The sequence below is a fragment of the Mastacembelus armatus genome, chromosome 16 (assembly GCF_900324485.2).
Source record: "Mastacembelus armatus chromosome 16, fMasArm1.2, whole genome shotgun sequence".
Taxonomy (NCBI): Eukaryota; Metazoa; Chordata; class Actinopteri; order Synbranchiformes; family Mastacembelidae; genus Mastacembelus; species Mastacembelus armatus.
In genome coordinates this window covers 195460-223442 of record NC_046648.1, presented here as the reverse complement: position 1 = coordinate 223442, position 27983 = coordinate 195460, and the positions used below count along the sequence as shown (strand labels likewise).

The window sequence follows — 27983 nt, the reverse complement described above, 5'->3', positions numbered from 1 at the left end:
GGAGTTCCTCAGACAAAAAATGCTGAGTTTCTCTACTCTCTATACTAAATATATTAATATTTAAATATGTTTGTATGTTTTGTTCAGTGGTGGTAGGAGTATTAGCAGCAGAAGGTAAGTATGAAATCTAAAAGTACCTCAAAATAATATTAATAATAATAATGATAGTAAATCAAGTGAATTCAAAATCCTATTTAGGTAAGGGTTCTGTATATTCAGCAAAAAATAGGTAATGGTGCCGTGTTACATGTTGACAACAGTATAAATGCAGGATTATTATTCATATTAGTCTTTATTTATTAGTGCTGTGTTTAAGCCTTTAACTTCTGTTGTTGAAGTAGATCCAATTTTCTGTTTTACTGTTTTGAGCAATTTAATCTGCAAACCCACAATAATCACAAAGAACCTTTTTATTATATAATTAAGCTGTAAAAATATTTTCTTAAAACTGTGTCAGTATTTAAAACTGTACTAAAACAGTATTTAAAACTGTGCTGTATTTAACTAGTTTTAAGTTTAACTCCACAGAGGTAGGTAGCTTTAAACAACTGAATGAGGAGTTTCAACCAAACCTTTTCACTTTTTCAAAGAAAATACAATTGAAATAAAGTTGAATCATATTTTTGTATTTTAAGTATTTTTTGTAAATTAGTTAACTGTCAAATTTAAGAGAGTAAAAAGTTAAATGTACTGTAGTTAATTATAACGTTACGTAAAATGAAAAGAGCAAAGTATTTGAGTAAATGCAGCTATTTTTTTCCACTTCTTTTAATTATCCACTTTTAGGTAGACGTATCAATGTAGAGGTTGTCACATACATGAGCATAACTTCATGATAAAAACATGAATTTACGGCTGAAAGGAAAATCCTTCCTGAGGTTTGAACTAAAACTTAAAAGAATGCAGAGAGTACTATAACTTTAATATTTAAAACTTTAAAGTGCAGATTTACATGGAAATATGAATAGAAATACGAACAGGGGGCATGTTCCAGACCAGCTGCGTTACTCCTCATTTTACAATAAAATAATTCAAAAAAACAATTTACAAAAAAACTGAAAATTTCCATGTTCAGTACACCGTTGTGGTATTTTGCCAGCCGACGGTGTATGTGTCTCCTTTTGCAATTCAGAGCAGCAGTTTCTATATAAACTAAACACTCGTTCTGTTTGTGACCTTTTGTCAAAGTAATGGTTCCTTCCTGTTTAAAGATGCAATGGAGATAAACTCCTGAAGTTAAGTGGTTTTTCAATCTGGGGCAAAGTGCCTGCATCTCCCAAACATGTTCCACTTCTGTTTTGTCAGAGCGAAAACAGCAAAAACTAAGCAGATCTCACACTGGGTCATAACTGCTCCTCAACAGAAGCTGCACACTGCCCTCCTCTAGTGGTCAACACAACGATAAATGAAAACCTTTTATGCCTTTCAACAGAAACTATAAACTAACCAGACCATAACTGGAGACCGAGCTGCTGTATTTCATGGTCAGTTAGTGACAACTATAAAAACTACAACAATGGTAGAATGAGTTCACATGAACAGAGCTTAGAGTGCAGGTTATTAATAATCTGTTTGACAGCCCTGATTTGTAATCAGCCTTTGCTCCATCTATTAGTATGCAAAAGAGGAGAGACAGGCTGAGCGGAGGGGGGGGCAGAAAGAGATGGAGAGAAGCCTGAGGAAGAAAAAGCCATCTGAGCATCCAGACACTCACATTGCCCAGCAACCTCAACACCAGGCAGAGAATGTGTACAGTGAACTGCTTCTGCTTACTCTCACCAATCGAGATAACGGCTTACAAACAGTGAGAAGACAAGGGCGCATTATTTCAACTCTTTAAACTGCAGCGTTTCGATTTTGGAGAGAAGTGCACTCGTAGTAGCACCAAAGGGTTTGTGCAATAAAAAAGGACCGAAAGAGGAACTTTTCCCTGAATTGCAAATAGCTGTCAAAAAACTACATTGGTGCCTAAAAACTAGTATCCACTTCTGAATAAACGGATTTAATTATGGTTACATGTGCAGGATCTATAGGGTTGATCAATGACTGGTTCTGGTGTACAGTGCAGCCAATTATGCAGATATGAGGATGCTATCATTATTCAGTAAACAACTTATAATCAATAATCACATCATTTAATGTCACGTCATAAAAAAAAAATCAGAAGATGCAAAAAGCAGTAAGTTGATCATTTGTTTAGTTTTCTAGCAGAAATACCAAGGTTTCATTCCTGCTTTTCATGTGTGAGGAATTGAAATCACAGTTTGTTGAAAACATTTTGGTTCAACAGCCTGATAATAGAGAACATTCCTCCTATTTTGTCAGACTTCAGAGCGTCGGAATCACTGAACCCCCTTTTCCCTCCAGATTCAACTCTGCCCAGTTTAGGGCTTAATCAAGTGGAAATTGGGAATTGGGGGTTGTGGGGGTGGTCGGGGCTGGGGGGGCAAGAGAGAATGGAGCAATTGTTCTGGTAAAGGCCTCATGGTGAGTCTGCTTTGATGTTGCTGTGGTGGGACATGCTGCTATTTTACAGTAGCATTTCTCTCTGCTGGTAGAAATGATGGGAAACGTGGGGCTCAGATCTGACCTGGGACTGCTTCGTATATTTTTACCAAATATTTCACCGTTTTTATGTCCACAGGGAAAACTGCAGAAACCTCGGTATTTATTGTGGCCTGTTTCACTCACATGGACAAGTGAGAATTCCCATACGGCCCAATACAAGCAGACAGGCTCCCACTGCTCTATTATGCCGCAGAGCCTTTCACATGCATGTCTTGAAAGAAAGCCTGCGTATCGATGGGCTGAGGATAATCACGTTTTCCCGAGACAGGCTTAGCAGCTCTAAATAAGCCGAGCAGGGAGAGAGGTGGTTCACTGGAAGAGTTTACTGGAGCTCCCCTGAAAAAACCTTCCCCAGAAACGTCCGCACACGGAAAAGTAGAAAGAAAACAGAGATTTACTACGTCGACAACCTGGATGGGAGAGTTTAGGAAGCATATTGTGCACTTGTACTTGGACTCCATACCTTTCCCACTGGTGCGTTTTGTCCTTCAGCAGGTGCATCGGGCGCACTGCGCTGACGCAGCAGCGTCTTGTGTCCAGAAACCGCGTCCTCTCCGCCAACTGTCTCCGGCCTCTGTCACCAGCAAAGTTTCCCGCTTGTTGCTGAATCAATGAAGCAACAATGAGCAAATGTTGTCGAATAAAGTGTCATTATACGATCAGCTGCTTTAAGGTTCACAGTACCTCAGGCTGAAAGTTGCAGTTGTTGGTGTTTGGTTCTCCGACGCGCACAAAGTGGCTCTTTGCATTAGGCGACCCCTCCCCTCGCCTTTCATAGCTGCCATTGTTCGTCTCGGTCGGGGCTCGGATTCAGTCCTTCCCTTAAGTCCCTGACGACCGGAGAGGGGAATGCTGCTTTCTCAGAGCTGAGCTGGCAATTAACAAAAGCCACACAAAGAAACGATTAAACCAACAGTTTTCATTATAATGAGTTTAATAAATTGGCTGTTCAAAACCCAAATACCACACATCTGAGAATTATTGCTTTTTTTGCTGTAGTGGCGTTTTACCTAAATTCCAGGTAGGTCTGCAGACATGGTGACATGAAACAGGCTCAACTTGACCTCCAGTGCTAATGTATGTTACAGCTCATGGCCTGGTTTAACTAAACAAAGAAGTGGTTTTCAAATTCATCCTTGACCTCAGCATTCAGGGAGTCAATGTTTCAGCCAACCCTTAAAGTGTTTAGGAGTCTAAACCTCTGGACATCTATCCTCTGGTGAAGATTACACATGATATGTTATATGATCACATTTTCCAGAACAATCACTAAATGTTTTGTCAGTTAATACCCAGATTCAGCTGTTCCATCAAAAAACCAGCCTGTCAATTTAAGCCAATCAGCAGGTTTTTGTAGCTTGGTGATGGAGCAACTCAGCTCTGTGTTTATGTGTGGATCAGACAGAGTGTCATTACCTTTATTTGTACAGTGTAAGTATAGGCTGGGCACGTATGCTCTCTGTCAACAGGTCTAAGACTGGGCTGTGACCCTGCTGAGTCCCATAGTTTCTCAAGAACATTTGTGAAAACACATTTATCAACCACGTTTCCCAACTGGTTTCTTGCCTATGAAGCAGCTCCACAGATTCCACACTATATCAGTATCATCCCAGACAATAACAGTCTGTAAACTCTCAAACTGAGGTTTGTTGAATTAGCTGGTCACAGCATTATCAAATTCAGTACTTTCCTCGTGGTCTGCCGACGGCCCATCGATGGCCATTTGTTGCCTCCTGGTGGCTGAATTGGATTGTGCAGTGTCAGACTGGTGGTTTGTGTGGCCTGTTTAAGGAACACACGGGTATAAATAATGACATTAATGGGGCAGAACTACATGTTAATGTTTATGTGTTTCCTCTAATGACAAGTGTGAAAACATTATTGCTTTATAGTGAGGCCCTATGTCAAAGTCTAGTCTTAAATATTCAGTTTGCAGCATAGACACATGGCTCAGTGCTTAGTCACTACCTCTGCTTGGCATACAGAGCCATTAGGGAGGACGTTAGGGGTGTACAGTACGAACCCTTTAGGGAAATTAACCACAGTCATGTACCTGGGCCTTTTCACCTGGGCCTGCGTCATGATGGAGCTGTTTTATTGTCAGGGGGAAGTGCAGCAGAAAGAGACGTAAAACACTGGGTCACCTTTGTGGCCAAACAATCACATAACTAAATTTGGTTGTGTATTACTAATAGACAGTAATACACTTGATATCTAACACATTCTAGCAGATAAATTAGGTGAAGAGATAGATTCATTTACCTCTGGGTCAAATTAATTCAAACCATGAATCACTGACAACACATTGATAGTTGCCCATTATCTACCATTAAACCACAGCTAAGCCATCCGAGTAACACACTGTACCCAAGTGTATTATGAGAACAAATAAACAATAATATAAATGAACTATATAATGTTTTATTAAAATATATAAAAGACAAAATACATATATGCATAATTATACCCATGATGACATATGCATATACAGAATAATAATTATACAGTAAAATGTGTTTATATATATATATATATATATATATTTTTACATAGCAAATTATTTTTGCATTAAAACTGGCAGTGGTGATTTTATACCCCCCACCCCCTCCCAAACAGGAAACCCCTCAGTCCACATTAGGCCTCCCAGAACGAGAAGCCTCTGTGAAAAGCTTGAGAGCAGCAGCACCTTTACACCTGAGATCCTTGTTTTGGAAAGGTCTTAAACACAGAACAAACCTAATCTGATATATAGCTTACTGAGACTTCAACCAACAGCAGGGAGGGAAAGTATGTTATGTCAAAAGTCCCTTAATCTGTTCCTCTTTACTATCTGTACCCTCACTGAAAACAGGTAATAATCACAGCAGTCCCAGCAGGAAATCTACAAAAACTTCAAAACTGCACCACACACCTTTTGTTATTACACACTAATTTGAGAAATACGCCCCTTCGGTCCAATATCATCTGCCATCACACAATACAATTCAACACATCTAATCCTAGGATATATCTGTTTAGCTTGCAAGAGGAGAATAAAAAGATCCCGGACAGAGACAGCTCTCACTGCAAGGTGACAATGAGTCCGTCTGACTGGTGTGTTGTTTGTGGTTGGTCCTGCACAATTTCAGTCACTGCACACTGAAGGTCGTCATGTCTGGTGGTAATGGTGGTAGTGGTGGTGGTGGTGGTGTTCATGGTGATGGTGGTGCTCATGTCGTTGGACCACAGGAACCACAAACCCTGGGCTTCCAGGTGGGCCAGAGACCTGCTCTCTCTCCAGGCTTGGCAGTACAGAGGGCAGAGGGGGTTGTTGTTGGGGATGGGGCTGAGGAGACAGCGGAGTTTTGGATGGGGACTCTCGGGTTTTGGCTCTCAGGCGTTTGCTGTGACTGTATTGCAAAGGATGCTGATGATGGACAGAAGGTTGGGCCTGGTGCGGCATGTGGTACACATCTTGACCCCCGTGACCCACTGTGCTGCCGCTGTGCACCATAGTTTGCAGAGGGGGGTGGTAGCCATGACATTTGGCAGATTTTCCACCCCCGCTGCCCCCATTATTCCCTCCACCTCCCTTGTAGTTTCCTTTGGGTGATTTGAGGAACTGCGCACCCTTGCTCCGAGACTCTGTGGGGTTGTAGCTGTCGCTGATGACCTGTGAGCGGCGCTGATAAATGACTTGGCTTTCTGGTTCCTGGGAACGAGAGCGGCCCTGGCTCTGGGAGATCTGACCATGCGGTTCCTGGGAAGGGAAGGCAGGGTTGGTTCCTAAAAGAAAGACAGAGACAACAGTTCGGTTGTTTGCCTAATTAAAATTTACAGCACTTAAAATGACTGCTTTTTCTCTTACACATCACTAAACTTTCAGTTTGCCTTTGTAATATAAAAATGTTGTACGATCAAGTTTACAACAACAAAAAGAATAAAAATGTACCTTCAAATCTGGAAGTGTAGTTCTCTATACCAGCCAAGTCCAGGTAGTGATTTCTCCGCTCTGTATTCTCATCCACACAGTAATGCTGGCCCTCAGTGGCTGACACATCATTGCTCTGCCCTCTGCTGCTTAGTAATAAGTAAAAGCATGAGTGGCCAAGTGAGACTATTGGGAACACTTACAATAGTTTACACATGTAATCTGCAAAATCGAATACAAGGCACAAAGACAAGCGTCTATGCAAAGTTATAATACTTGATGTGTATGGACCTGATGTATGAGGACAGTCGCTTGTCAGCTGAACGCCCCTCGTCCTGATGACAGCGATCTGAAGAGAGAAAGTACAAGCCCTTAAAAAAAAACAGAGCTTGTCTGCAACACAGACTAAAGTGAACTGGTGCCCTAACCTACAAATCTTTAAGGGGTTACCTGTCCCTGTTCCTGTTCCTCTTCTGTGGCACCTTGGCTCTGGAGTGACAGTCAGTTTGACACGCAGGGTTTTGTTTTTATTATGGCAGGAGTGATTCACAGAGGCATCCACCACATCATAGATGGTGTGCATTAGACTGGACATGTCCTATGATGATAGGAAAATAAAGTTTGTAATATAGTTGTGTAAAGGCTTCAGCACAAAGAAAAATTGCTTATGCCAAGAAACATGACAGTCAGAAAAGTTACAGCTCATATACAAACACACCTCCTTCGTAACTTTTCCACTGTTGTCAAAGTCATAAAGTGTGAAGATCCACTCCTGACGGTTGTCATCCTCCACAGACACATCACACTCCAAGTCCTGTAGATACAACCGTGTCCATAAAATCTACAGCATCACACACATAAACAACTGGAGCAAACACTACAGCAACACTTACAACCAGGAGCAATTTTAGCCCTAAGCACACCTAAATTTCATCTCAGCACCCCTAAATATAATAATAATGAATAATTATTAATCATTAGGCCTATTATTAACTAATGCCAGATTCTGTGAACTTGTTTTGTGTTCGGGCACACACATAAAAGTAATGTAGAAGAAGAAGGTGGTGGTGGATTTCATGGTGAAGATTAAAACCTCAAGTAAGTGACTGTGATCATTGGCTCGTTATTTCTGTGACCTAGACATTGTGTGTCACAGCTCCATGGTGTGAATACTGTCAAACAACATTGTCAAACAACTGGTGCACTTTTTGATTTTATTGTAAGTGCTATGAAATAGCAACAGTGTGTTGTATTATAAAGCACTGCAGGTTCAGGTGAGGTCAAAATGACACTACCTAACTGCATTGCTCATATCAACCTAACATTATACCAGAACAATGTTAGAAATAGATGTGGATCAATTCATATTGCTCATTACATCACAGATTCTGTGACTGGATGTTAAGTTTACTATTTGGTCGACAGCACAAAGACGGAGAGAAGACAGTGACAGATCAGAGAGACCCCTGAGAGAAACCACAGGGCGCTGTATAAATGCCTCATTCTCTTTGGGGGCTGAGCCCCTCTAAAGGCCTGATCCTACAATCTCCCCTGCTTATAACAACAGGGGGCAGCAGAGTACATCAGACTGACTTGTGACTGCTGTTGTCAGTTGCACTGTGTGATCCATTAACATTTTCTAAGAGGGAATGAGGGAGAATCTGCTGTTAAGATAAATTCATGACACCATCCCCGTTGGCTGAAATCAAAATAAGCCTTACATGAGTATTATCTGCAGGTAACTTTAAAGTCTGTCTTACAAGGCCAAACAAACAACAGCAGCAACTGAGGTCCGTCTGTCAAAGAGTAGTATAAAAATCACATTTTGGGTTTCACACACCGAGTTCATACATCCTGAGAGCGGCAGAGCAGAGCAGGAGGCCAGCTTGAATCTTGATTTCAATGTGGAAACAGACCATTTTTTTAAACAAAATCCATTCAGATACTTTTACTTTGTCTGGGAGCAACAAAGAGAAACGAGCTGGGATGGTGGGCTCTACCACTATGACCTTGTCTTTCTACTTTCTTTCAGGAAAAGGACAGCAACCACTACTCTCAGCTACATTTTGGCAGTAAGTTTGATTCAGAAGTATCTAGTAACATGGCCATAATTGAGAAAATAAACATCTGGAATATAGGTTGTGCAGCAGGCATGGTGGAGAGCTGACATAGTGAGAGAGGCAGTGTGCAGTTACAAAGGAGGAGACCTCAGGGACATAAGCAGCTTTTTATGGTTCTATAATATCTCCTCATTTCACATAACCAGCACCAAAAGGCAAATCTTCAGTTCTTTGAGATATGAAGGTCTAAACATTACAATCTATTTATTCTATTTATTGGTATCTAAATTAAATCAGAATATGGTCTGGAGCAGTGTTAACATACATCTGATGTCCTGTGCACAGGGTGAAGGCCCACAGCAGCAGCTAAGACAGAGTTATCCCAATATGTCATGCATTGACTGTCTAACCAATGTTTCACTAACGAAAACCAAAAACAATTCCAACATTCCATTCTGTTGGTTCTTGACAACTGACTTAGAAAAACACTAAAAACAATCCCACCACGTTAGGTAACACCAGTTCACTATTGCATGCACTGATTCATTAAATCTTATTGCACGTTGCTTGTGTCTGCTCCAGTGTTGAGGGACTCAATATATCATAGTCATAACAGGATACTGTAGAAAAGCGCTCATGCTCCTGTTAATAATTAATGTCTTAATTCATCTGAGCTGTAAGGAGCTGAAAGTAATGTGTCTGAATAACCACAGTGCTGCCAGCTCAAATAACCGCTTACATCCAAACTAATGCGTTTCTTCCCTGGGGCTTTGGAGGCATCTCGAAGTGTGTCTCTCTCTCCGTCCTCAACATACAGGTGCTGCAGGTAGCTTTCACAGCCCTCAGCCTTCTCTGGAGGAAGAACCACTGTCAACACAAAAGGAAATCCCAGTTAGGCACAAAAAGGTTAGGAACAAAACACTGATATCTCATCCAGAAAACAGGCAACTGTGTCGTTCAGTAGCTATAAAATCAAAAAGTTCTCAAAAAATAAAAACAATAAGTTGAATCAATTTTCATGCATTTATGGAATAATACATGCTGTCTTTAATCCATCATACCATGGTACATATGTTATCTGCTGCTGCTCAGAGATTGTTTTTGCACAAAGTCTATTAGTGAGAGAAAACACATGCTTCTCCACCTACCCTCTAGGGGACAGTGTTGATCTGTGTATTGTCCTTCCTTCTGCTCACTACTTGGAAACTCCTGGGACAAGGAAAGAAATGAAGGTGAAGGGGGGTGTCAGAGATGTAAGTGAATCTACAGTTCAGACCACAGACACAGAGAAAACAAACAGCTCCAGCTAAAGCATTTCCTACTCAGATGAGAGGGAGAGGCCTGGAGGCTCCAGAGCAGCTAAACACTTTGAACATCTGCATGCTTATTGTGTTTCGCTGTCTGGGACACAACGAGCGTGGCCACAGCCAAGCTTTCAAGATTCCTGCAAGCCCTTCAAACGGACCCCTCACATCCATCAAAAAGGCTATAATGCACTTTCTCATCTGAGCTCTCTTAGTCAACCTGTGTATTCTCATCCTGTTTGACATGGAACCCACTGAGAAGTGTTTAATGTAAGGGCCCAGAGTTTAGGAAAAAAGGTTTTGCTGCATTTCTCATTGAAAACCTAACTCTGAGAGGTTTATGTAAAACAAACCTCACAGTGAGCTCTCAGCAACATGCCTGTATTTATTTTGAATGGAGAATAATTGCCAGATGGAAATTTCCATGCAGATAGGATGGGACTGATTAAATACACGGCTCCATAGCCATAAAACAAATGCTGGACAAAGGGGTGGAAGGGGAAAAAAGCTCCTCTGTCATATGTGAATAATCTATATCCTGCATAAAACAGAACCACAATGTATATGCATAACCATCCCACACATGTGCTAATTCAAAGGCACAATGAAGCAAAGGCAACAGGGATGAATGTGCGTGCACAAACACACACAAACACACACATTCTTTAATTACAACTGGATTGTGGAAACAATGAAAATTAAGTGCAGCACGAGCCCTAAACCACAAGTATTTAAACAACAAATGATTCATCTTATTTACGTCATTCTCAGTCCACTAAGCTGCTCCACACACACTTTGATATAAAATCTCAACAGATTGAATCAAGGAGGCCCAGTGAAATGAGACAAATAAAAAACAGATAGATGCTTGAAAACAAATGAACTTCACGTACATTCGACAGAGCCGAGGCTCAAGCGAGAGTTTCAACATCTGCATGTGTTTAGGTGAACGAGCCCCCCTCTCCCTTCCCCTCTTTCTCAGAGTAATGACTGCGCCAGGGCCTGTGGTTCTATATAACAATCTCATAGCCCGTGATTATTCCTCACTTCAGAGGATGATACCTCAGCCTGTAATCTGGCCCTGACCTTCACTGTTCAAAAGGCGGGTGGGGGATATAGTCTTAGGGTCAAGGCTCGGACACCCACTGCAAATTGGCCACTGGAGACACTGAAAACTGCAAAAGAATGGGAGTCGAGCACTGGGGGAGAGGAGGTGAGGGAAACAGGAGAGAGATAGGAAGTAAATGGGAGGCATAAAGAAGAAAGGCGGGAGAAGAGGAAACAGGAGGAAAAGAAGGGAAGGAAAGATAAGAGGAACAAAGATAGGAGAAGAGAGATGCAGATAAGAGGAGAAGAAGAAGAGTTTTTTTGTTTAAAAACATATAGGGTCCATCTATTGCTTACTCCAGCGCCTGTGAGCTCAGTGGGAGCGGTGGAACCAACTGGTACAGCTCCCAGGGCCCCAAACAACCAGCAAATACACACACTAGGCATGAGAAGCATGTACTGTATGTGCATCGCTGTGCAAAAACACTTACAGTTTCCATCTTTTGCGGTTTCTGCAGCCAAAATGTTGTTTCTGTGCTGGATGCTTTTATCTCCCCTTTGTACCACAGTCCCTTAATGAAGGGCAGTATGTGAGGAAGAGGGAGTTCACACAGACACACTGTGCTGTACTTCAGAGGAACATCAAAGACAACCATTGATTCTTGTCATCCTCGTTCCCATGAGGGTGCAGAGCAGTGTATAAACACCTCTAAATGAAAGACAGGATGCAGAGTGTTACGTATAATGAAACAAATCAATCCACCAACTGCCAAAAATGAACTCTGTCTCTAATTAAGATTCAGATATTAGGAGACGGCTTGCTGAGTGCACAAGGAGGGAATCAGCAGGGCTCGTGTTGAACACATGGCTTTCCCCCACCTCCATGCTCATTATATCCATTGGGAAAGCTAATGAGAGAGCAGGCTGGGCCTGACCGCAGTCTGCAGTTTAACGTCTAAACACATGGCATCTCCATCCACATCGCCCACAGTGTCGGGCTCAAATCTGCCCGCCACATGTGTAATTAACTGCTTTCTGGCATCTTAGCAGCTCTCATTCTTTCACTATCAGATCACAAACCAATCTGAAGGTTATGCAAATCTGTTAGCATTTTGGACCAAAGTGTTCCTTGTTTCCGACCAGTGGCACACACCTGAAACCCATGGGGAAGACATGAACAACCTCATGTGAGGGACAGACAGGACTGACAGGAATGACAAAGAGATGCTATCGTATTAGATCTACTGTTGTCTTAAAAAACAAGCATTGGAAATATGCAGTGTTCCATGTAAACCGGTCCTCCCTCCCAGACGCCTTGACAGAAGAGGCAGACAGAGAGGTGTGTGAGGTGTGTGTTCCTGTTTAATGCAGCAGTTCTGCCAAGCTTCCCTAAAGCCTCAGTCTACTGCCAGACTTTTATGTGGGATAGGGTAACCAGGGGAAGCTTTCATAGCTCCCTACCAGGTGACATCAGACATCCCCCAGCAGTCTCTCTCTCTTTGCCTGCCTACCACCCATCCTCCCATCCTCCCACTGGAAAACACTGCACATCTTTGTTCTCACATTCCCCCCCATCTAGCTCAGCCCCTAAATATAAGTATACACACTTCTTTTAGTCCATTCTTTAAACCATATGATGCACAACCGATTTTAAAAATCACATCTTCAAGAACAGGGACCGCTAACATGAAGTTTACACGGTTCCTCTGGCCTCAGGGTATGAAATATGGCAACTTGATCAGTTGTGTGGACGCATATCCAAGTACAAACATATGCTGAAAAAAAAAAAAAAACAGGACACTGTCTGGAAGCTTCACCATATAATTTTGAAACTATGTGGTTCTCTGAAATACTTCAGATTTCATATAACACTGTAACCCAGCTATTACTGTACATTTATGTCTGTGTGTCTCTTTTCAAAAATTAGGCTTCTTTGCACTGCACTGTGTGGTTCCATATCCAAACCAGGCCAACGATCTCAATTATTTCCATAATTTGATGCATGTTAGAGAGAAATACTAAGCACCCAACACTGGGAGCTTTGCGAGATGTAGAGTCTCTAGAAATACAAAATCACCTAGAACTGACACTTGACAGGATGCCACAGAAAAGCCTCGATTACCTCCAGCCAACCGGCATTCCCACTCCAGCAGGCCATTACTGGGGATATTTGTGGGGTCCCCCACTGATGAACATGAGCACTGAAAAGTATGAATATGAAGAAAGGAACACCAGTTCATAAACAAACTGCAAACTCTTTAACGAATGAAACTAGAGAGGTAGTGGGGCCATTGAGAAATAAAAGCCCACCATTCCAAGAAACCAACCTGGCTTTGACTCAAAACCAGATGTGAGCAGTTATACTGAGGAGAGGCATAGTAAAATAGAGGGAGAAGAGGGGTGGAGAGAGGGGAGAGGGCTGGGGCTGAAAATATGAGGAGCTAAGGAAAGAAGGCTGGTTGCACAACGTCTTTCTCTTCTCTTGCAAGACAGTTGTTGGTCTCGGAGTAGAAACCCCCTCTCATTTTAGTTCATCAGGCCTCGGCTTTCAGTCTAAGTCATGGTAATTATGGTGTTCAAAGTCAACACAGTAGATTGGCCTGAGGGAGTAGCGTGGCAGAAACATTGGAACAAACAGTACTGGATGTACTCCTTAATTTGAGATAGCCTGCCTAATAATGTTCATTGTGACCACAACATAAACAAGTTGTAATACATAAATACAAATATTATTTAGTTTATGACCATGTGCTTTTATCAAGGCAGAGCCAATGACCCTCAGTTTGGGTTTGGATCATTACTAGACAGCTAAAAGCAGCTTTTGTCCACTAATTATTATACTTTATTTAATGTATCAGTGTGTCATAATATGTCATGATACATGAATGGAAATGAGATCAGAGCAGAATGACATCCTGGCACCCATGATGACCCAGATATGGCCCTTTCAGGGTAGGGGGGCTCTCACTGAGGTCAAACAAGAGGCAAAACTTCTCTGTTGGCAGGACATGAATCAACGGGGCGAAGCCTCTTCGGTCCTAGTATAACAACAGCTGTGGGGGAAACGAGCGTGCTTGCCTGCCTATGTAACAGCAGCAGTGCTGAGAGTCACCCGCTCCCTTTCAATCAGGAGAGACTCCACTCCCCATGCTAACACCGATCTCTCACTTTGATTTTGACCTGCTGGATGGCATAAACAAAGATTAGCATCACTGGCTGACCACCCTACATCTGCCACCGGTGCTGTAATCATCTTGGCTTCATTAGTGGGCTTTGATAGGAGTCTGATGTAACGGAGTGCCCTCTGCTCAGCTGTCACACAGGCTGCTACTGTAGGGGCTAAACCTCATACCAGTGACTGGAGTCACACTTATGAATCTTTAAGTTAGGCAAACTGATTAGGCATAACCAATCAAACCACGGTTAACGTATTTAATCAATTACTGCCAAGAGCAAAACACAAAGGTGCTGTCATGGTTCACTAGATCTGAAACACAAAAACCTAAATCCTAAACCATAATGTACCTCACATATTATGACAGTACTTCAGAGACCATATTTCTTTAATTCTTAAAGACTAATGTCAGGAGTTTAATGCACTTAACATATAATGATATACACAAAGGTACAGCACCTCACAAGTGACACAGGGAATTTAGGTTAAAATTTGAGAATTTAATGTTTTGGCTTCAAATGATATAAGTCAAGTCAAATTTTATATTGTGAAATCAATCAAACAGTAATCAATCAAACAGTAATCAATCAAACAGTAATCAGAGCAACAGTCCAAATCCCAAGATCATTAAAGTCACAGTGACATAAAACAAACAAAAAAAAACAGTAAATCCTCACAGTTTTATTTCAGAAATGTTATTGCAGGTACATTCAATGTTAAAAAATGCTAAATTGATTATAATGAAAAATAAATTATTAATCGTGCCTGCATGACATACACCAATTTATGTAAAATATATTTAGTGGCAGATAACTAACCAAATATTTATATAGTCATGTCGGTCCTAAAATAAACAGCAGCACAAGATGAAAAACAAAAAGATGCACACCAAAACTACACACGAACATAATTTCAGAGCACACACACACACACACACACACACCCTGACGGCATATCAAAGCTAATGTGGGACATGCGGTTAGACTCAAACAGGATGTTCCTGTGTTTCTGGCCTCTACATGAAATTCTGTAAGCTCCGGCGCACACCCCTGGCTCTTGAGCCCAGCCAGTGGGGAGAGCGCCCAGGCCGATAAAGCTGAGAGGATTTGTTCCACATTCCACAGGCCCTTTAATCAACACGGTGGGTCTCAGAATGCCAGGTTGTGGGTGAGGTAGCTGCAGTGCCAATCCCATTATGGTCCAAAGCAAGTCCACCTCTCACACAGTTATGTACTCTCCACAAGTGTCCAGCTGAGCAGTTCTGAAAGTGATCAGCTGCAATGACCCCATGTGGTTTAGCAGAAATCAAGTCTTCGCAAGCACCCCTCCTCCTTGTCCGTTTGTGCTGGGTGAAAACAATTTCAACACAAACACTCCCACCTGTAAAGGTGCTTTTTGTGTACTGTAGTCAGTGTCAGGTTTCCAGCTGTCTGTCTTGTATTGAGATGTCAGTTATAATTGTTCTCACCTGTGAGATAACCACCAACACTACTGTTTTCACTTCTCATTTTGTTAAGCTGCAAGGGATTTGAGTCACTGCGTTGAAAACCAGGCCTGGCAGTTCATAGGGGCGAGGCTCTGCGGTTGGAGGTTCATGGAGCTACAGGCGTTGTAGTGCTCCTGAGGGTGACTGAGAAATGTAAACAAACCATGTTGGGAAGGACAGCTGCGTGACATTGAGGAGGAACAGCAACCTGCCCACGCTTTACATGTAAAGTGGTCCCCAGTGCTCTTTTATATATCGATCAGCACCAACTTCAAAACATGATGGGTTACGCAGGATGTTATTTAGATACTGTAACAATATTTTAACATGTTTCATCTTTGGCCATGGATCTATATTTTTAATTAAACTGAAATTTCTTGTTTGGTTTAGTGTATTTGAGTTTGGGCTTTACCTGTACACTGGTACACCCAGACGGACACCTATCACTGGGGGACACAACTATAATGCTGTCGAATTCTCACCAACCTTTTGACTGCTCACTTAAATCTGATGCACTCCTGCTGTTAAATGCCTGTGGATTGGTGGCTGCCTGCTGGTTTCCTGAACATGTCTCCCAGTAGGATAAGAACAGGTTCAGGGTTAAAACCAAAGCTCTACAGTCCACTAGTTATGGCTCCCTGTAGGTAGCTCACACAGAGAAGTGCAGATCCATATGACTGGCTACGATAAACAGAGCTTATAAAGCCATAACCAATTGGCCTGTAATGTAGCGTGAACTCTCAACACATACAATTGGGAGGCAACAGAGACGGATGTCTGTCTGTTGTACTGTACTATTCAGCCCTCAGGGGCAATCAGCCTCGCTGTCCGAGACAGATAAAAAACAGAGTTCAGTGTAGTAGGATGCAACAAATAACTAAGGTAGACAGGCAGAGCCTCTAATAACTCATGCTGTATAGCCTAACTATTCTCTATGACATCTGCCAAACCTCAGGTCCTAGGAGACACCACTTGTTTGCATAATTGGTACTGTTCCTCCTTAGTATGAAATATTTAAGGCCCGGGGCCATCCTGCCAACATCATGTGGGTGAAAAAATGTCTTGGCTTTGCAGACAACTGCACAGTTTCTGACAGAAATCTTAGATTTGACTCAGAAAAAAGGAGCTACTGCATATTTATAAGTTAGAGACACAGAAGTGGCTGCAGGTGTTTTATCTTCTGTCTCTCACTGTGCTGTCATGTAACTCTGTCTAGTGGTCTGATTCCACTGTCAGGGACTGCCAGTCCCACGGGAATTATTGACACTGCAAGAACAGGCTTAATTCCAAGCTGTGAAGTTCCTCACAGGCCTGGAACTGGACAGGGGGTCATCCCACGGTCAACACCAAGTGTTTTCCTGAGGATTCCTAACAATATACTACTGCTGAGCGCGGGAAGCAAGGGCCACTCCACAACTTCAGACATCGTGATGGAAAGTGGGATATGTAAAATGGACCCGTGCCAAAGGGCTGCAACGCTTCAGCATATGAGATGAAATTTCCCATGAAAAGAAGAACAAGGTTTAAAGCTGAAGTTGAAGAGATTAGATGTAGAAAAAAGAAATTAGTGATGCACTAAAATCATGCAAAGCTCATTAATATTTCTGTTGAATTATTCACAAAGAAAATTACTGGTTGAAAAAATAAAGCATGACAGGATGTGCCCATGATGAATTACTTTAAAAATCCTACCTACAAGTTAAGAATTTTGAAGCCTCATGCTGTAAACCATGAATCACAATTTTCTTTTGTGACACATCACAGAAATATGCCTAGTACAGATTCAGTCAGCGAGACTGAAACATCTGTGCTTCTTCCTTTTGGACTGAAGCTGCCATGTGTGCACTTTAGTGACCCGACAGACTAGCAGTGTGTGTTTGAAACACAGTTCCCCAGTGTGAAATTCTGGAACGTAATTCATCCATGGCACAAGCAGAGATCAAAAGGCTATGGTGCAGAGGGCAACTCAGCTCTGCTCCACCTACTTCTCCAGGTCAGGTTTTGCGGCAAAGTGGCCAGAGAGCTGCTGATTTCATGGTCATAATTACTGGAAACCAGGGCTCTGAGGCAATGAAAGAGCCTGCGCTTAACCATGAGCTGAGTTAGCTTAGTGTATCTGCTCGTGAAGGCTACTCTTATCTTCGTTATAAAACTACAAGCCTTATGGGAGTCTGGCCCTGTATCACACAGCAAGTCTGGACACAGTCCACTTAAAAGCACTAAGTGTGTCACTTAAAAGTTCTTGAAGGCAGACTTACAGCTTCAAAAAGCAGAGGGTGGTGATGCGCAATAACAACTTAAAAGCTATGAGATAATCAGGTGCTACCAGGATAGAGCAGTTCTCAAAGCTGAGCACATGACACTGGCGGTAAAAGTTCAGATATTCTGATACACTGGCATTCTTCAACTGATAGGATCAGTTGGCCCCTATCAACACAAAGAAGTAAGTGCTGGTTATAGTGAAAGACTTTGCAGAGCTACTATACTGTAGTATTTTTCTGTCTTTCCTACTCTGTAACTCATTTTGGTACAAAGAGAAGTGATTTTTGTGGAACTACATACTACACACGTCACTCAGCAGCGATATGATGAAATAAAATCCAGATTTAGAAGCGTGTGTTGTCTTTGTGAAGAATGTCATACGAGCAGATGGTGTCTCTGAAAGGTTCTTGCTGAGGGGGGCAGGCGTCTCAAGGAGAACTGCTGTTTATTTGACATGAGCCTTTAGGTAAACATGTTACATGGCACGCAGGGCCAGGTCAGCTTTTGAAGTGGATATGCTCAGGAAAGAAATGGATGGGAGAAGAAAAGAAAGTTGTCTTCAGAGGAAATGAGAACAGTGGCTCTTTCAGTGCTGTTTCATCCTCTTCCTCCCTTCCTGTCACATACAGAAAGAGAACAAAAGGTGCTTGGTTATATAAATACACCAATGTGAGAACCACTGAGTTCCTATTTTTTCTGAACACATAACAAAAATCATCCTGACACCATTCTTTCCCAAAAGAAATTTTAAAAAATGTACCACCCAGTGACAAAAATAAACCACTTCCTTTCAAACGAGACCCATTGAGGGTTTTGATGACGGGAACAGGTTTGTGTAACAAAAGCAAATTTGCAGCCATTCCCCATTGGAGAGGAATGTGATGTGGAGAAGGAGGGCCAGGCCTGTGCTGTCTGCAGAGCCTGGATCCAAGCTTTGAAGCTGCTCGTGTGTTTCAACAACTAAGCACTTTCAGATGGGACTGTGGTGTTTTATGAGCTGAGTAATAGTGATAGCTACACATGTGCAGGACTGGGGTCCCAAAGAGGGGGAGGCTCAGCTCAGTGCAGAGAGAAAGATGCCGAACTCCTCAGGGGTCCAGGTTTGGGTGAATTTGATAAATGTCATACTATAGCATTCTGTATATAAAACTGGATGTCAGGAAGATGGATACTGTGCGAAGTCTGCTCACCTATGAACACAGTTCAGAATAAATAGCACATTGTTACAGCTCACTTTGAACACCAAATCAGCAAGGTATCGGCTCCTTGTATGGAATAAACACTCAAAATCACATTAGTGCTCCATCTAGAGTATATAACACTGAACACAACAACCCGTTACACAGCTTGATCTATATGTAAATAAGACTGAAAAACAGCAGACGTCCACAACAATGAGTAGCAATGCCAGCGGCTCTGGGTGCCCTTCACTAGGCTTTATTTTAGTATACAGGAAACCTGGGTTTGTGGTGTTTCACTCTCCAGTCTCAAACCTAGCAGGGCATCAGGTTCAGGAATGTGGAACAAGGATGAGGTTTCGAAGCATTCAGGGGTGACTCTAACAGCGTTTTATACAGACAGAACAATGCAGAGAATCAACCTGAACAACCTACGTAAAACTAAGTTTATATTGCATCATAACTTGAATGAATACTTCGAAAACACATACTGACTAACTACACCCACAAATGTCCAACTGTATTTTCCATAAACACTAGTCTTTATTTTGGTTTCGGCTCTGATGGTCTGTATGTATATGATTTTTCTTCAAGCGACAACCAAAACAGAGGGATGTGTGCATTGTGCTGCATGCTGCTATTTAGTTTCTCTTGTGTTTATATATGTCAAGTAAGCATCTGGCCTTTGTGGTGAATCCCCTCCCCCCCTTTATGCAAACAAGCAAAACCGTGGTCTCCCTTTCTATATACATATATTCAAAAGGACATAATTTTAAACAAGAATAGATCTGCAATGTCTCTTCTGATAATGTTTCTGTTATACATGGAGTCTGGAGTATCCCGTGTCCGCCCTGATCTTATCGCATTGATCAATTAACATGGGCTGCAATGACAACATATAATAACACCAACAAAACCATAAATGAAAAAAATGTAGTATTCCCCTGCCGGGTTTAAGGCTTGCAAAATGAAGTCCACTTGGAAAAGAGCTAAAGCTTTCTAAGGGGGAGCAGGAGTTTATGTGGAAACATACCTTACACACTAAAATGTAATAACCTTTGAGTCTCCCGGTGTTTTACTTGGCTGAGAGAAGCACAAGATCAAACACAAACTTGAATCCAGCAGCCTATGCCAAAAATGTCAGCGCTAAGCACTGGGCTTCAGATTCAGGTATTTTCTTTCCTCTGGCAGAGAACGAGAGCAAAGACATTGACCACTGTTAACCCTCGGTGGGGCTGCCCCAAACAGCCACCAATACATGAACTATGCAGGGGAACTGAGGTCTCCCTGCTGTCACCAGAGACCATGCCAGTCTAGGTCATGCAGTGCCACTAAAAACCCGGGTTAGGCTTCATTCAGGAAGTTTTGATATTCAAGCATGCGTGATGACTTACTGCAATCAAGCCTTGTAACGCTTCACAGATCATAGATGAAAGGCAGTGACAGGAAATAAGTGACTTCAAGGCAGTGATGATGGGTTGAGATATGTCTAAAGGCAGCAGAGCTTCATTCCTATTGTCTGCACATATGAAATCCTTCTACTGATGAAGTGGGGCAACTCCCATTTTTTCTATCTAAATGTATATTATTCTCAGCATTAAGTGAGACGGTTAGCTGAGCACAAACACTGGAAATAGAGGGAAACAGCGAGTCCTGTCTGGGGTTATCTAGAGTCATGGCAATTGGACTTCTAGTTTTTGGGTCAAAACGTTTTACTACTCATCCGAGTCTGAGAGAAAGCTTCAGGGTGGTTTCACTCCACCCCTAGTCCCATAGGCTGATTAGGTGAACAATAGAAGTGAGCTCAGGTGAGGGTCGTTAGGATCTAATGGTGGACTCACATGACCCCTCTGATCCGCCAACTGGCTGCAGAGTGTGTCCTCCCTGGGAAACATTTGATGTATTCCTTAATTTCATGGGAAAGATGAAAGAGCAGCCTGGTAGATTGAAGACAGGTTATGTCTGAGCCCTCCACCCCTGTTAAGGGAGGCTTTTTCCACTTGGACATGTATAGCTTCCCTGACCCCTCTCTCAAACCACCTATCTTCTCTGTCCACAATATGAACATCACTGTCATCAAATGAGTGTCCAGTTTCCTTTAAATGGAGGTGCACAGCCGACTGTGGTCCTGAGGAGCTGCTTCTCCTGTGCTGGACCAGACAAGCCTGCTTTTTTCACCAGAGACTCCAGCACGGTGGATTAGTGGTTAGCACTGCTGCCTTACGGCAAGAAAGTTCCTGGTTTGAAACCCATCAGGGGCCTTTCTGTGTGGAGTCTGCATGTTCTCCCTGTGCTTGTGTGGGTTTTCTCCAGGTCCTCTGGTTTCCTCCCACAGTCCAAAAACATGTATGTCAGGTTGATTGGTGACTCTAAATTGCCCATAGGAGTGAGTGTGAGTGTGTGAGGTTGTTTGTCTCTATGTGGCCCTGTGATGGACTGGGGACCTGTCCAGGGTGGACCCCTGCCTTTCACCCAAAGAGAGCTGGGATAGGCTCCAGCTGATCCCTGGGATGCTGGTTAGGAATAAGGGGGTCTAGATGATGGATGGACTCCTACGTTGGCAACCCTGCTGCACCTTCTATCCAGATTTATTCAAACAGATGATAGAGCAGGTTTTTTTTTTTCAGCAGGACTACTGTCAGTCTGAATACAGCCCTAGAGGTGCTTGTTAATTTATGTTTTGTTATTTTTGCTGAATGTACAGACAGGACAGGGGTATCAACCTTCTCATCCACCTCTCGGCCAAGCATACCAGCATATTTTCCAAAATGTTGAACCACTCCTTACACAGACAATGTTTAGGTTACCAACAGACAACATGGGGAAACATCCAAGACCTCATGTGCTCTGTATGACAATGTCATGTTGTAACATGAATATAATTGCATTTGTGTTTAATAAAATGCACCATTAAACCACAACATACATCAAACTAACATGTGTCTTGACATGTCTCAAGCATTTGTCAAACCTTGAGGGTCTGTCTTGTAGAGAGTCCCTGTGATAAAAAAAATCAAGTGTGTGGACCATGGCTCATTTTTGTCCATTATTATTCATTTCTCCCTGGATTGTGCCAAACGCTTGTGAACTGTTGTGTGATGGTTCTTTGATTCCTGCTGATGGACAAACAGAGGCCGTGCTCTCTTCATGACTACAGTTCCTAGAGGAATTAGGTGAAAGTGAACGCACTGCTTCAAAGTACTTCAGGCAGCATAAATCTCCTCAGAAAAATAAACACTTAATCTGCCTGTACTGTTCTAATGTCTTTCTCCATTAGGCACAGGCCACTCTAACCACTCTTTGCCTCTCACTCACTCATTCTCACACAAACATCCAGACAGAAAGTGAGAGAGGGATTCAACCTCTGACTCACCATGTGGTGATACACACTTAAACACCCCAACACGAAAGAATGGTTAAAACAAGCCTGATGAGTGTTGAGAGCAACCAGGTGATGATGTTTTCCCTGACAGAGAAGTGAATGTTTCTTTTGGAAAATGGCAAACACCATACTGAAAAAAAATATTTCCAATAGAACAGTGTGATGTGCATGTTTAGCAACTATTACAAGCTATTATAGAAAGTAACGTGAGGTCAGTGGTCATATCCTGCCCAAACAATGTGGTGGACAAAGCGGATGAGGCTCTCCATTATGCCCCTTCCCCTACTACCTTTAAAACCCCGAAAATATCTCCCCCAAGAAAAAAAAACACCCTTAAACCAACCCCACCTCCTCTCCTCTTTTCCTCTTCCCCAGCCACCCTCCCACCACACAGCCCCTCTCCCCTCTCCAGGATTTGGCTGTACAAACCAGGAACAGATGTCTGCTGGGGCTGTGCTGAAAGACCCCGCTGTTCTGGATGCCAGCCACATGCTTTTCATTCAGAGATGAAGGCTCACAGCTAGCCTTCTTGTGAAGCCAATTTCAAAAAAAAAAGAAAGCTGGAAAAAAAACTCTCCAAATGCCTTCAAGTCCCTTCAAAAACAGTACATATATGAGCACACCTTTTTCTCTCCTCTCCACCATGTCTCGCTCCCTGGTATTTCTGCAACAGGGATTTGTCATTTGTAATTGTGAGAGAGGCGGAAATGAAAAACCATGAGATGCTGCAGATGAGAATATTTCTTAAAAGAAATCTCGAGGTACTGGAAGATTTCAGAGGCTGCAAAAACAACTCAAAACTACAAAGAAATGACCTCAGTTGTAAATGTGCAGCTCTGTGCACTGACAAAATGTCACTTAGGCTTCACGATTACACCGATATCCCAGCCTCAGATCCAAATCAAATACTGCTAACTCAAAATTAACATGGTGACTAGAAGATATACCCAAATGCCCAGCAGCAAATTGTCCAAACAAAACATCCATTTTGAGAAGGATTGCCAAATGAATTTTTTTTTTATAGAAGGGGAAAGTCTTATTCACAGATTCCAAATGAATGTTAAAAAAACATCAGCTTACAATTAGTTTAGTGAGGTGCTTGGGAACTCTGCTCTTAGACATAATTTATTATTTAGTGGTGAGTACTATGTAATTCTTCATAAGTCAAAATAAATTTGTGTCTTGGAGTTTTTGGCACATCGTCTCATCCAACTGAATCCCAAGTCTTTTTTCTTCAAGTGTGAAATTATTAACCTTTTCACATGGAAGAATAAAGATCTTTGTTGTGGAGTTTAAAATGTTGACACACTCCTTCACAGATCAAGTCTTTTGGGAAAAGCTTAATTAGCCTGTCATTATTTGGGCATCCAAGCCTGTCCATTTGAAGCTCCAAAATAAGGCACCTTGGATGTGTGTGTGTGTGTGTGTGTGTGTGTGTTGATGTTTCCAGAGGTGCAACATGGTGAACCTTCACAAAACTCTTCCGCTAATAACCACAGTGTTCAGAATTTTCTGCATCTTACATAATCAATAAATCCCAGCTGATTGTGGGGCTGGGTGGCAACTAAACCCTGGACTGCCAGAGATCTCAGCTGTGATATTTCTCCATTACACCAGGTGCTTCAGCAGTTAGGGCTCAAACACCTGCAGAACCCTGCAGATGAGCCAAGTCATCCTGCTGAATCATGCTCTCTTTGTCCACTCATCCCCACTTTAAGGAGGCTATAGAATTACAGACTGAAGACAACCTGCCAGCTGCAATCTTGAATCACTGTTTGAAGCAATATCAATATTTAAACAAGCTTTTGCATCCTTTGATCTTTTTTACTTATTGCTAAACCATGGCAAAGCATTCACAATTTCTTAGATAGAAATGGCAATGCTTTATTGAAGAGATTTGTGGTGTGCTTGCCCCCCCCCTCCCCTCGGGACCACTCCGTCACCCAGCCCATCCCCCAGGAAAGGGCAGGGGGATGGAGTGGCGAGGGTTCGGAGGCTCTGCTGATATCAGAGCCCTTTTATAACTCCCAGCTCTAGACTTTGAAGTCTCAGCCAGGCAGCTCAGGAATCCTACTCCCCCGTTTGACAATGAGGAGGGGGATGGTCAGAGCCAAACACTGTGTTTGCCCAATCTCCTCCTTTATGAAATCATAAGTAATTTTAACTGCAGCACATCAGCCAAGTGGGGAAACTACTATCCGATGAGAGCAATACGCTGAAATGTTCAGGAGAAGAAAACCTGACTCAGATTGAGCTAAAAAGTTCAAATCTCAAAATCATCTCTGCTGTTCTCTGTTTGACTTGTTTCCTCACTGTGTGAAGCCCATCGGCCAGTATTTATATCTGAGAAGGTGACAATGCAATCCAATCCTAGCAAATAATTAATAAACAGCATGTGGGATCAAACAAGGAAGTGGTTCTGGTTTATAGCAGAGATAGATACTGTCTGGGATCATCTATCTTTACATTAACACAACAGAACTGTTAAAGTATATGAGCAGTCAGTCACATATTGTATCTGCAGAACAACAGTACAACACATTGTTATAGTAACAATTCCATTCATCCATCCATTGATCCATTATCTACTGCTTATCCTTACTCACATTCCCACCTACAGGCAATTCAGCATCACCAATTAGTCAAACCCCAAAATGCATGTTTCTGGACTGTGGGAGGAAACCGGAGTACCTGGAGAAAACCCACGCAGACACAAGGAGAGCAGGCAAAGCCCACACAGAAAGGCCCCAGGGTCTAACAGGATTCAAACCCGGAACCTTTTTGCTGTGAGGCGACAGTGCTAACCACAGCAGCACCATGATGTCTTAATTCCATTTATGATACTGGTTTTTGTGGCATTATTGCATTAGGAATGCAGAAAACCAATGTTTTCATTAGTGATTAATCCCTTGGTATCCAAAAACTGTGGCCATTACATTTTCCTAAAGTTGACGTTAGTAAAATACTGATATGGCGGAAATAAGAACAGAAATGAAACACAATGACATTAAATTACTTTCTCACACAGAAAAAGCCAAAAATACCAGACCAGTAAATACAATAACAGTTGAGACTGCATTTTGTTCTGCACAATCAAGTGTAGCCTTGTTACAAAGAAAACATAAAAATGATGGAGCTGGTTAGTTGAACGTTGACAGTTATCAAGTTCTGGTCTGTGAACAAGCCTCTAATGCAGCTAATGACGCAAAATAAATCAAAGGCATGACTTTGATAGAAATGAGGGTGGTGCCCACCCACTAATAAGTGTCAGGCTTCTGCCTTGGGTGGTTTCCCTATGGAGGAGTGTGAAGTCAGGCTCCTCCAAAGTTCTCTTTTAATTTGCCATGGGTGGGAGGTTTATGGCCCTGATATAATCCATAACTCTTCCACTATTACAACCACCCACCTCTCAGATTGTCAGTACCTCTCGCAGATTCTGTCTGTGAGCTCAGGACTCTCGTGCCCCTCAAAATGACAAGCTAATTGACGTGATGTAATGTTACGCCGCAGAAGGCTGCCCACTGGGAGCCGCACTCGAATGGGCGGCATTGAGGAAAAAGACACAGCCCTGAGTCACGATGCCAGCAGCCACAAGAGCAAACTTTATATCCCTCAGTCTGAGAAATGACTGCCTTTCCATCCGCCTGTGTGTGTGTGTGCGTGAGCCGCGTTACATGTGGGACTCATGGCTGTCATAACCATCCAGTGATGCTGGCGGGGGAATAACCGCTGAGACATCACAGGAACAACAACAACCTACAACTCTGCAAAGACACCGGCGTGTCTTCACACATGCATGTGAGCACAGCTCATTCCTCAGCTCATCTTTCAGGAAAAGGGAATGACAGACAACTTTAGTGTTTACAGATTCATCACACACACACCAGGTCTGCCCATGTAAAGCTGCTGAACATGTATGATACACACACTTTACAACACAAGAGGAGGAAATGCTTTGATTCTGGTTTTACAGCTGCTTTATCATTGACCCAGAATGGGACGAAAAAAAAAACATATTTGCTAAAATAAACCAGAACCAGAGACTAATCACTGAACTGGTTTAGTCTTCATCAAAACACAAGTTAAAAAGAAGCTGATTTTATTGTTGGGCTCATCATCAGAGAAAACGAGCCTGATACCTGCATGTTCTTCAGCTTGTGATCGTTGTACCGCTCACATTCCTCCATCCCTCTCCGGAGGAAGGCGTTCACCACAAAACTGTCCCCTGGGACACCAGAGAGCAGCAGACACATCGATCAGTAACGGATCATTATTATTACTATTGGCGTTTATAAACTGTTCGAAATGATCTTTCCTCACCTTCAGGGTTTTCTCTGCGCTTACAGGCTTTGGGTCATCGGAAACAAAACAGACAGTAGTTTTTGTTTTTGCAAAAGGAAACACTTTAAATGCGACCAGTCGATGCTTTCTCTCTCTTACCGTGTTTTGACTGTAGTTTGCCCATTTTAAACCCTTCCGACAAAATCCGACAAGGATGAAACAGTCACCGACTCAACATGTTCACATCGTGTTTGTTGTGCAGCCTCCAGCTTCACCCAAAGGTTCGGTTCGGTTCGGTTGACGCTTCATTGATGCATCTGAGCAGAAACGGGGCGAAGCTGCAAAACGTGTCTCCGTGTTTCTCCGCGGTCCAACTGAATGTGGAAGCGGTGCGACCGCAGCAGAGACCGAGGACCAAGTGTAAGACCTGCCGAAACACCTGGGGAACTTCCGGTTGAGCCTTTTAAAAATAAAACACCTCGTTGATGAAAGCTTGAATTGAGCGGAGACGTGTTCAAAATATTGGAATAAATGAGTGCTTCCAAATGAAATAGCTCTACATAAATATACAGCTTAAATTAGAAACACAGGGAAGCAACTGGCACATTAACCTGCGGTGAAGGTTTAGCACCGACTACCATTTTATGACGGAACATCTTCATATTTGCAATTAGAACATTTTTGTTGACAAACATGTTCATTTTGGCTCCTTTCAGCTGTATGAAATTTAATACATTTGTTTAAAAATATAATTAAATCACTGAGCAAAATATATCTTTACTTCTTTGATACTATTTTGAAAAGCACATTCATTTACTTTCCGGTCTGAGTTTGTTGAGCTTGACGCACTGCAGGCTGGTTTGGCAGGTTTTGTATAGTTGAGGGTAAAACCACGTCCTCTGTTGGTGTAAGTGTCTGTACAGCTCCATTCATGTTTTTTTGTAAATGAAAATATTTTATTACGGTATTACCTGATTTCCGTCATTTTATTTCTAAGTCAAGTTTCTCTCCATCAGTATGATTAATAAATTATGAGAGGAATCATTTATGCTGCACTGTGTCAACTGAAATTACATTTTGATAAAGAAGTGATTGCTCTATGCTGACCACTCACTGCCTGTGAAACAATAATGCCCATTATGTAACTACTAGGAAGGACGTGCTGTAGTCTGACCCAGCACACATCAAAAGTCCTTCTGCAGTTTTATAGATCGCTTTCTTTGGCACGGGACACATGTCTGAAGTTATGAATGTTCATTTAGTAAGCCAACCGTTTGCTCTGTATGAAAACATGGATCTGATGTTAGTGTTTTGTAAATATTCCACTCAA

At 42.3% G+C, this 27983-nt stretch overlaps 1 protein-coding gene across 1 annotated transcript; it reads right to left on the bottom strand.

Annotated features, from left to right (window-relative positions):
* Positions 1-5175: 5175 nt before the first annotated feature.
* nkd2b (NKD inhibitor of WNT signaling pathway 2b) lies at positions 5176-27073 on the bottom strand. The gene is made up of 10 exons (XM_026292947.1): positions 26813-27073; positions 26693-26719; positions 26512-26597; positions 9687-9747; positions 9278-9405; positions 7197-7292; positions 6929-7076; positions 6770-6827; positions 6500-6624; positions 5176-6333 (listed from the first exon to the last, which is right to left on the bottom strand). Exons 1-10 carry the CDS (start codon positions 26835-26837, stop codon positions 5717-5719), a joined length of 1371 nt encoding a protein of 456 aa, XP_026148732.1. The 5' UTR covers positions 26838-27073; the 3' UTR covers positions 5176-5716.
* Between the last annotated feature and the right edge of the window lie 910 nt (positions 27074-27983).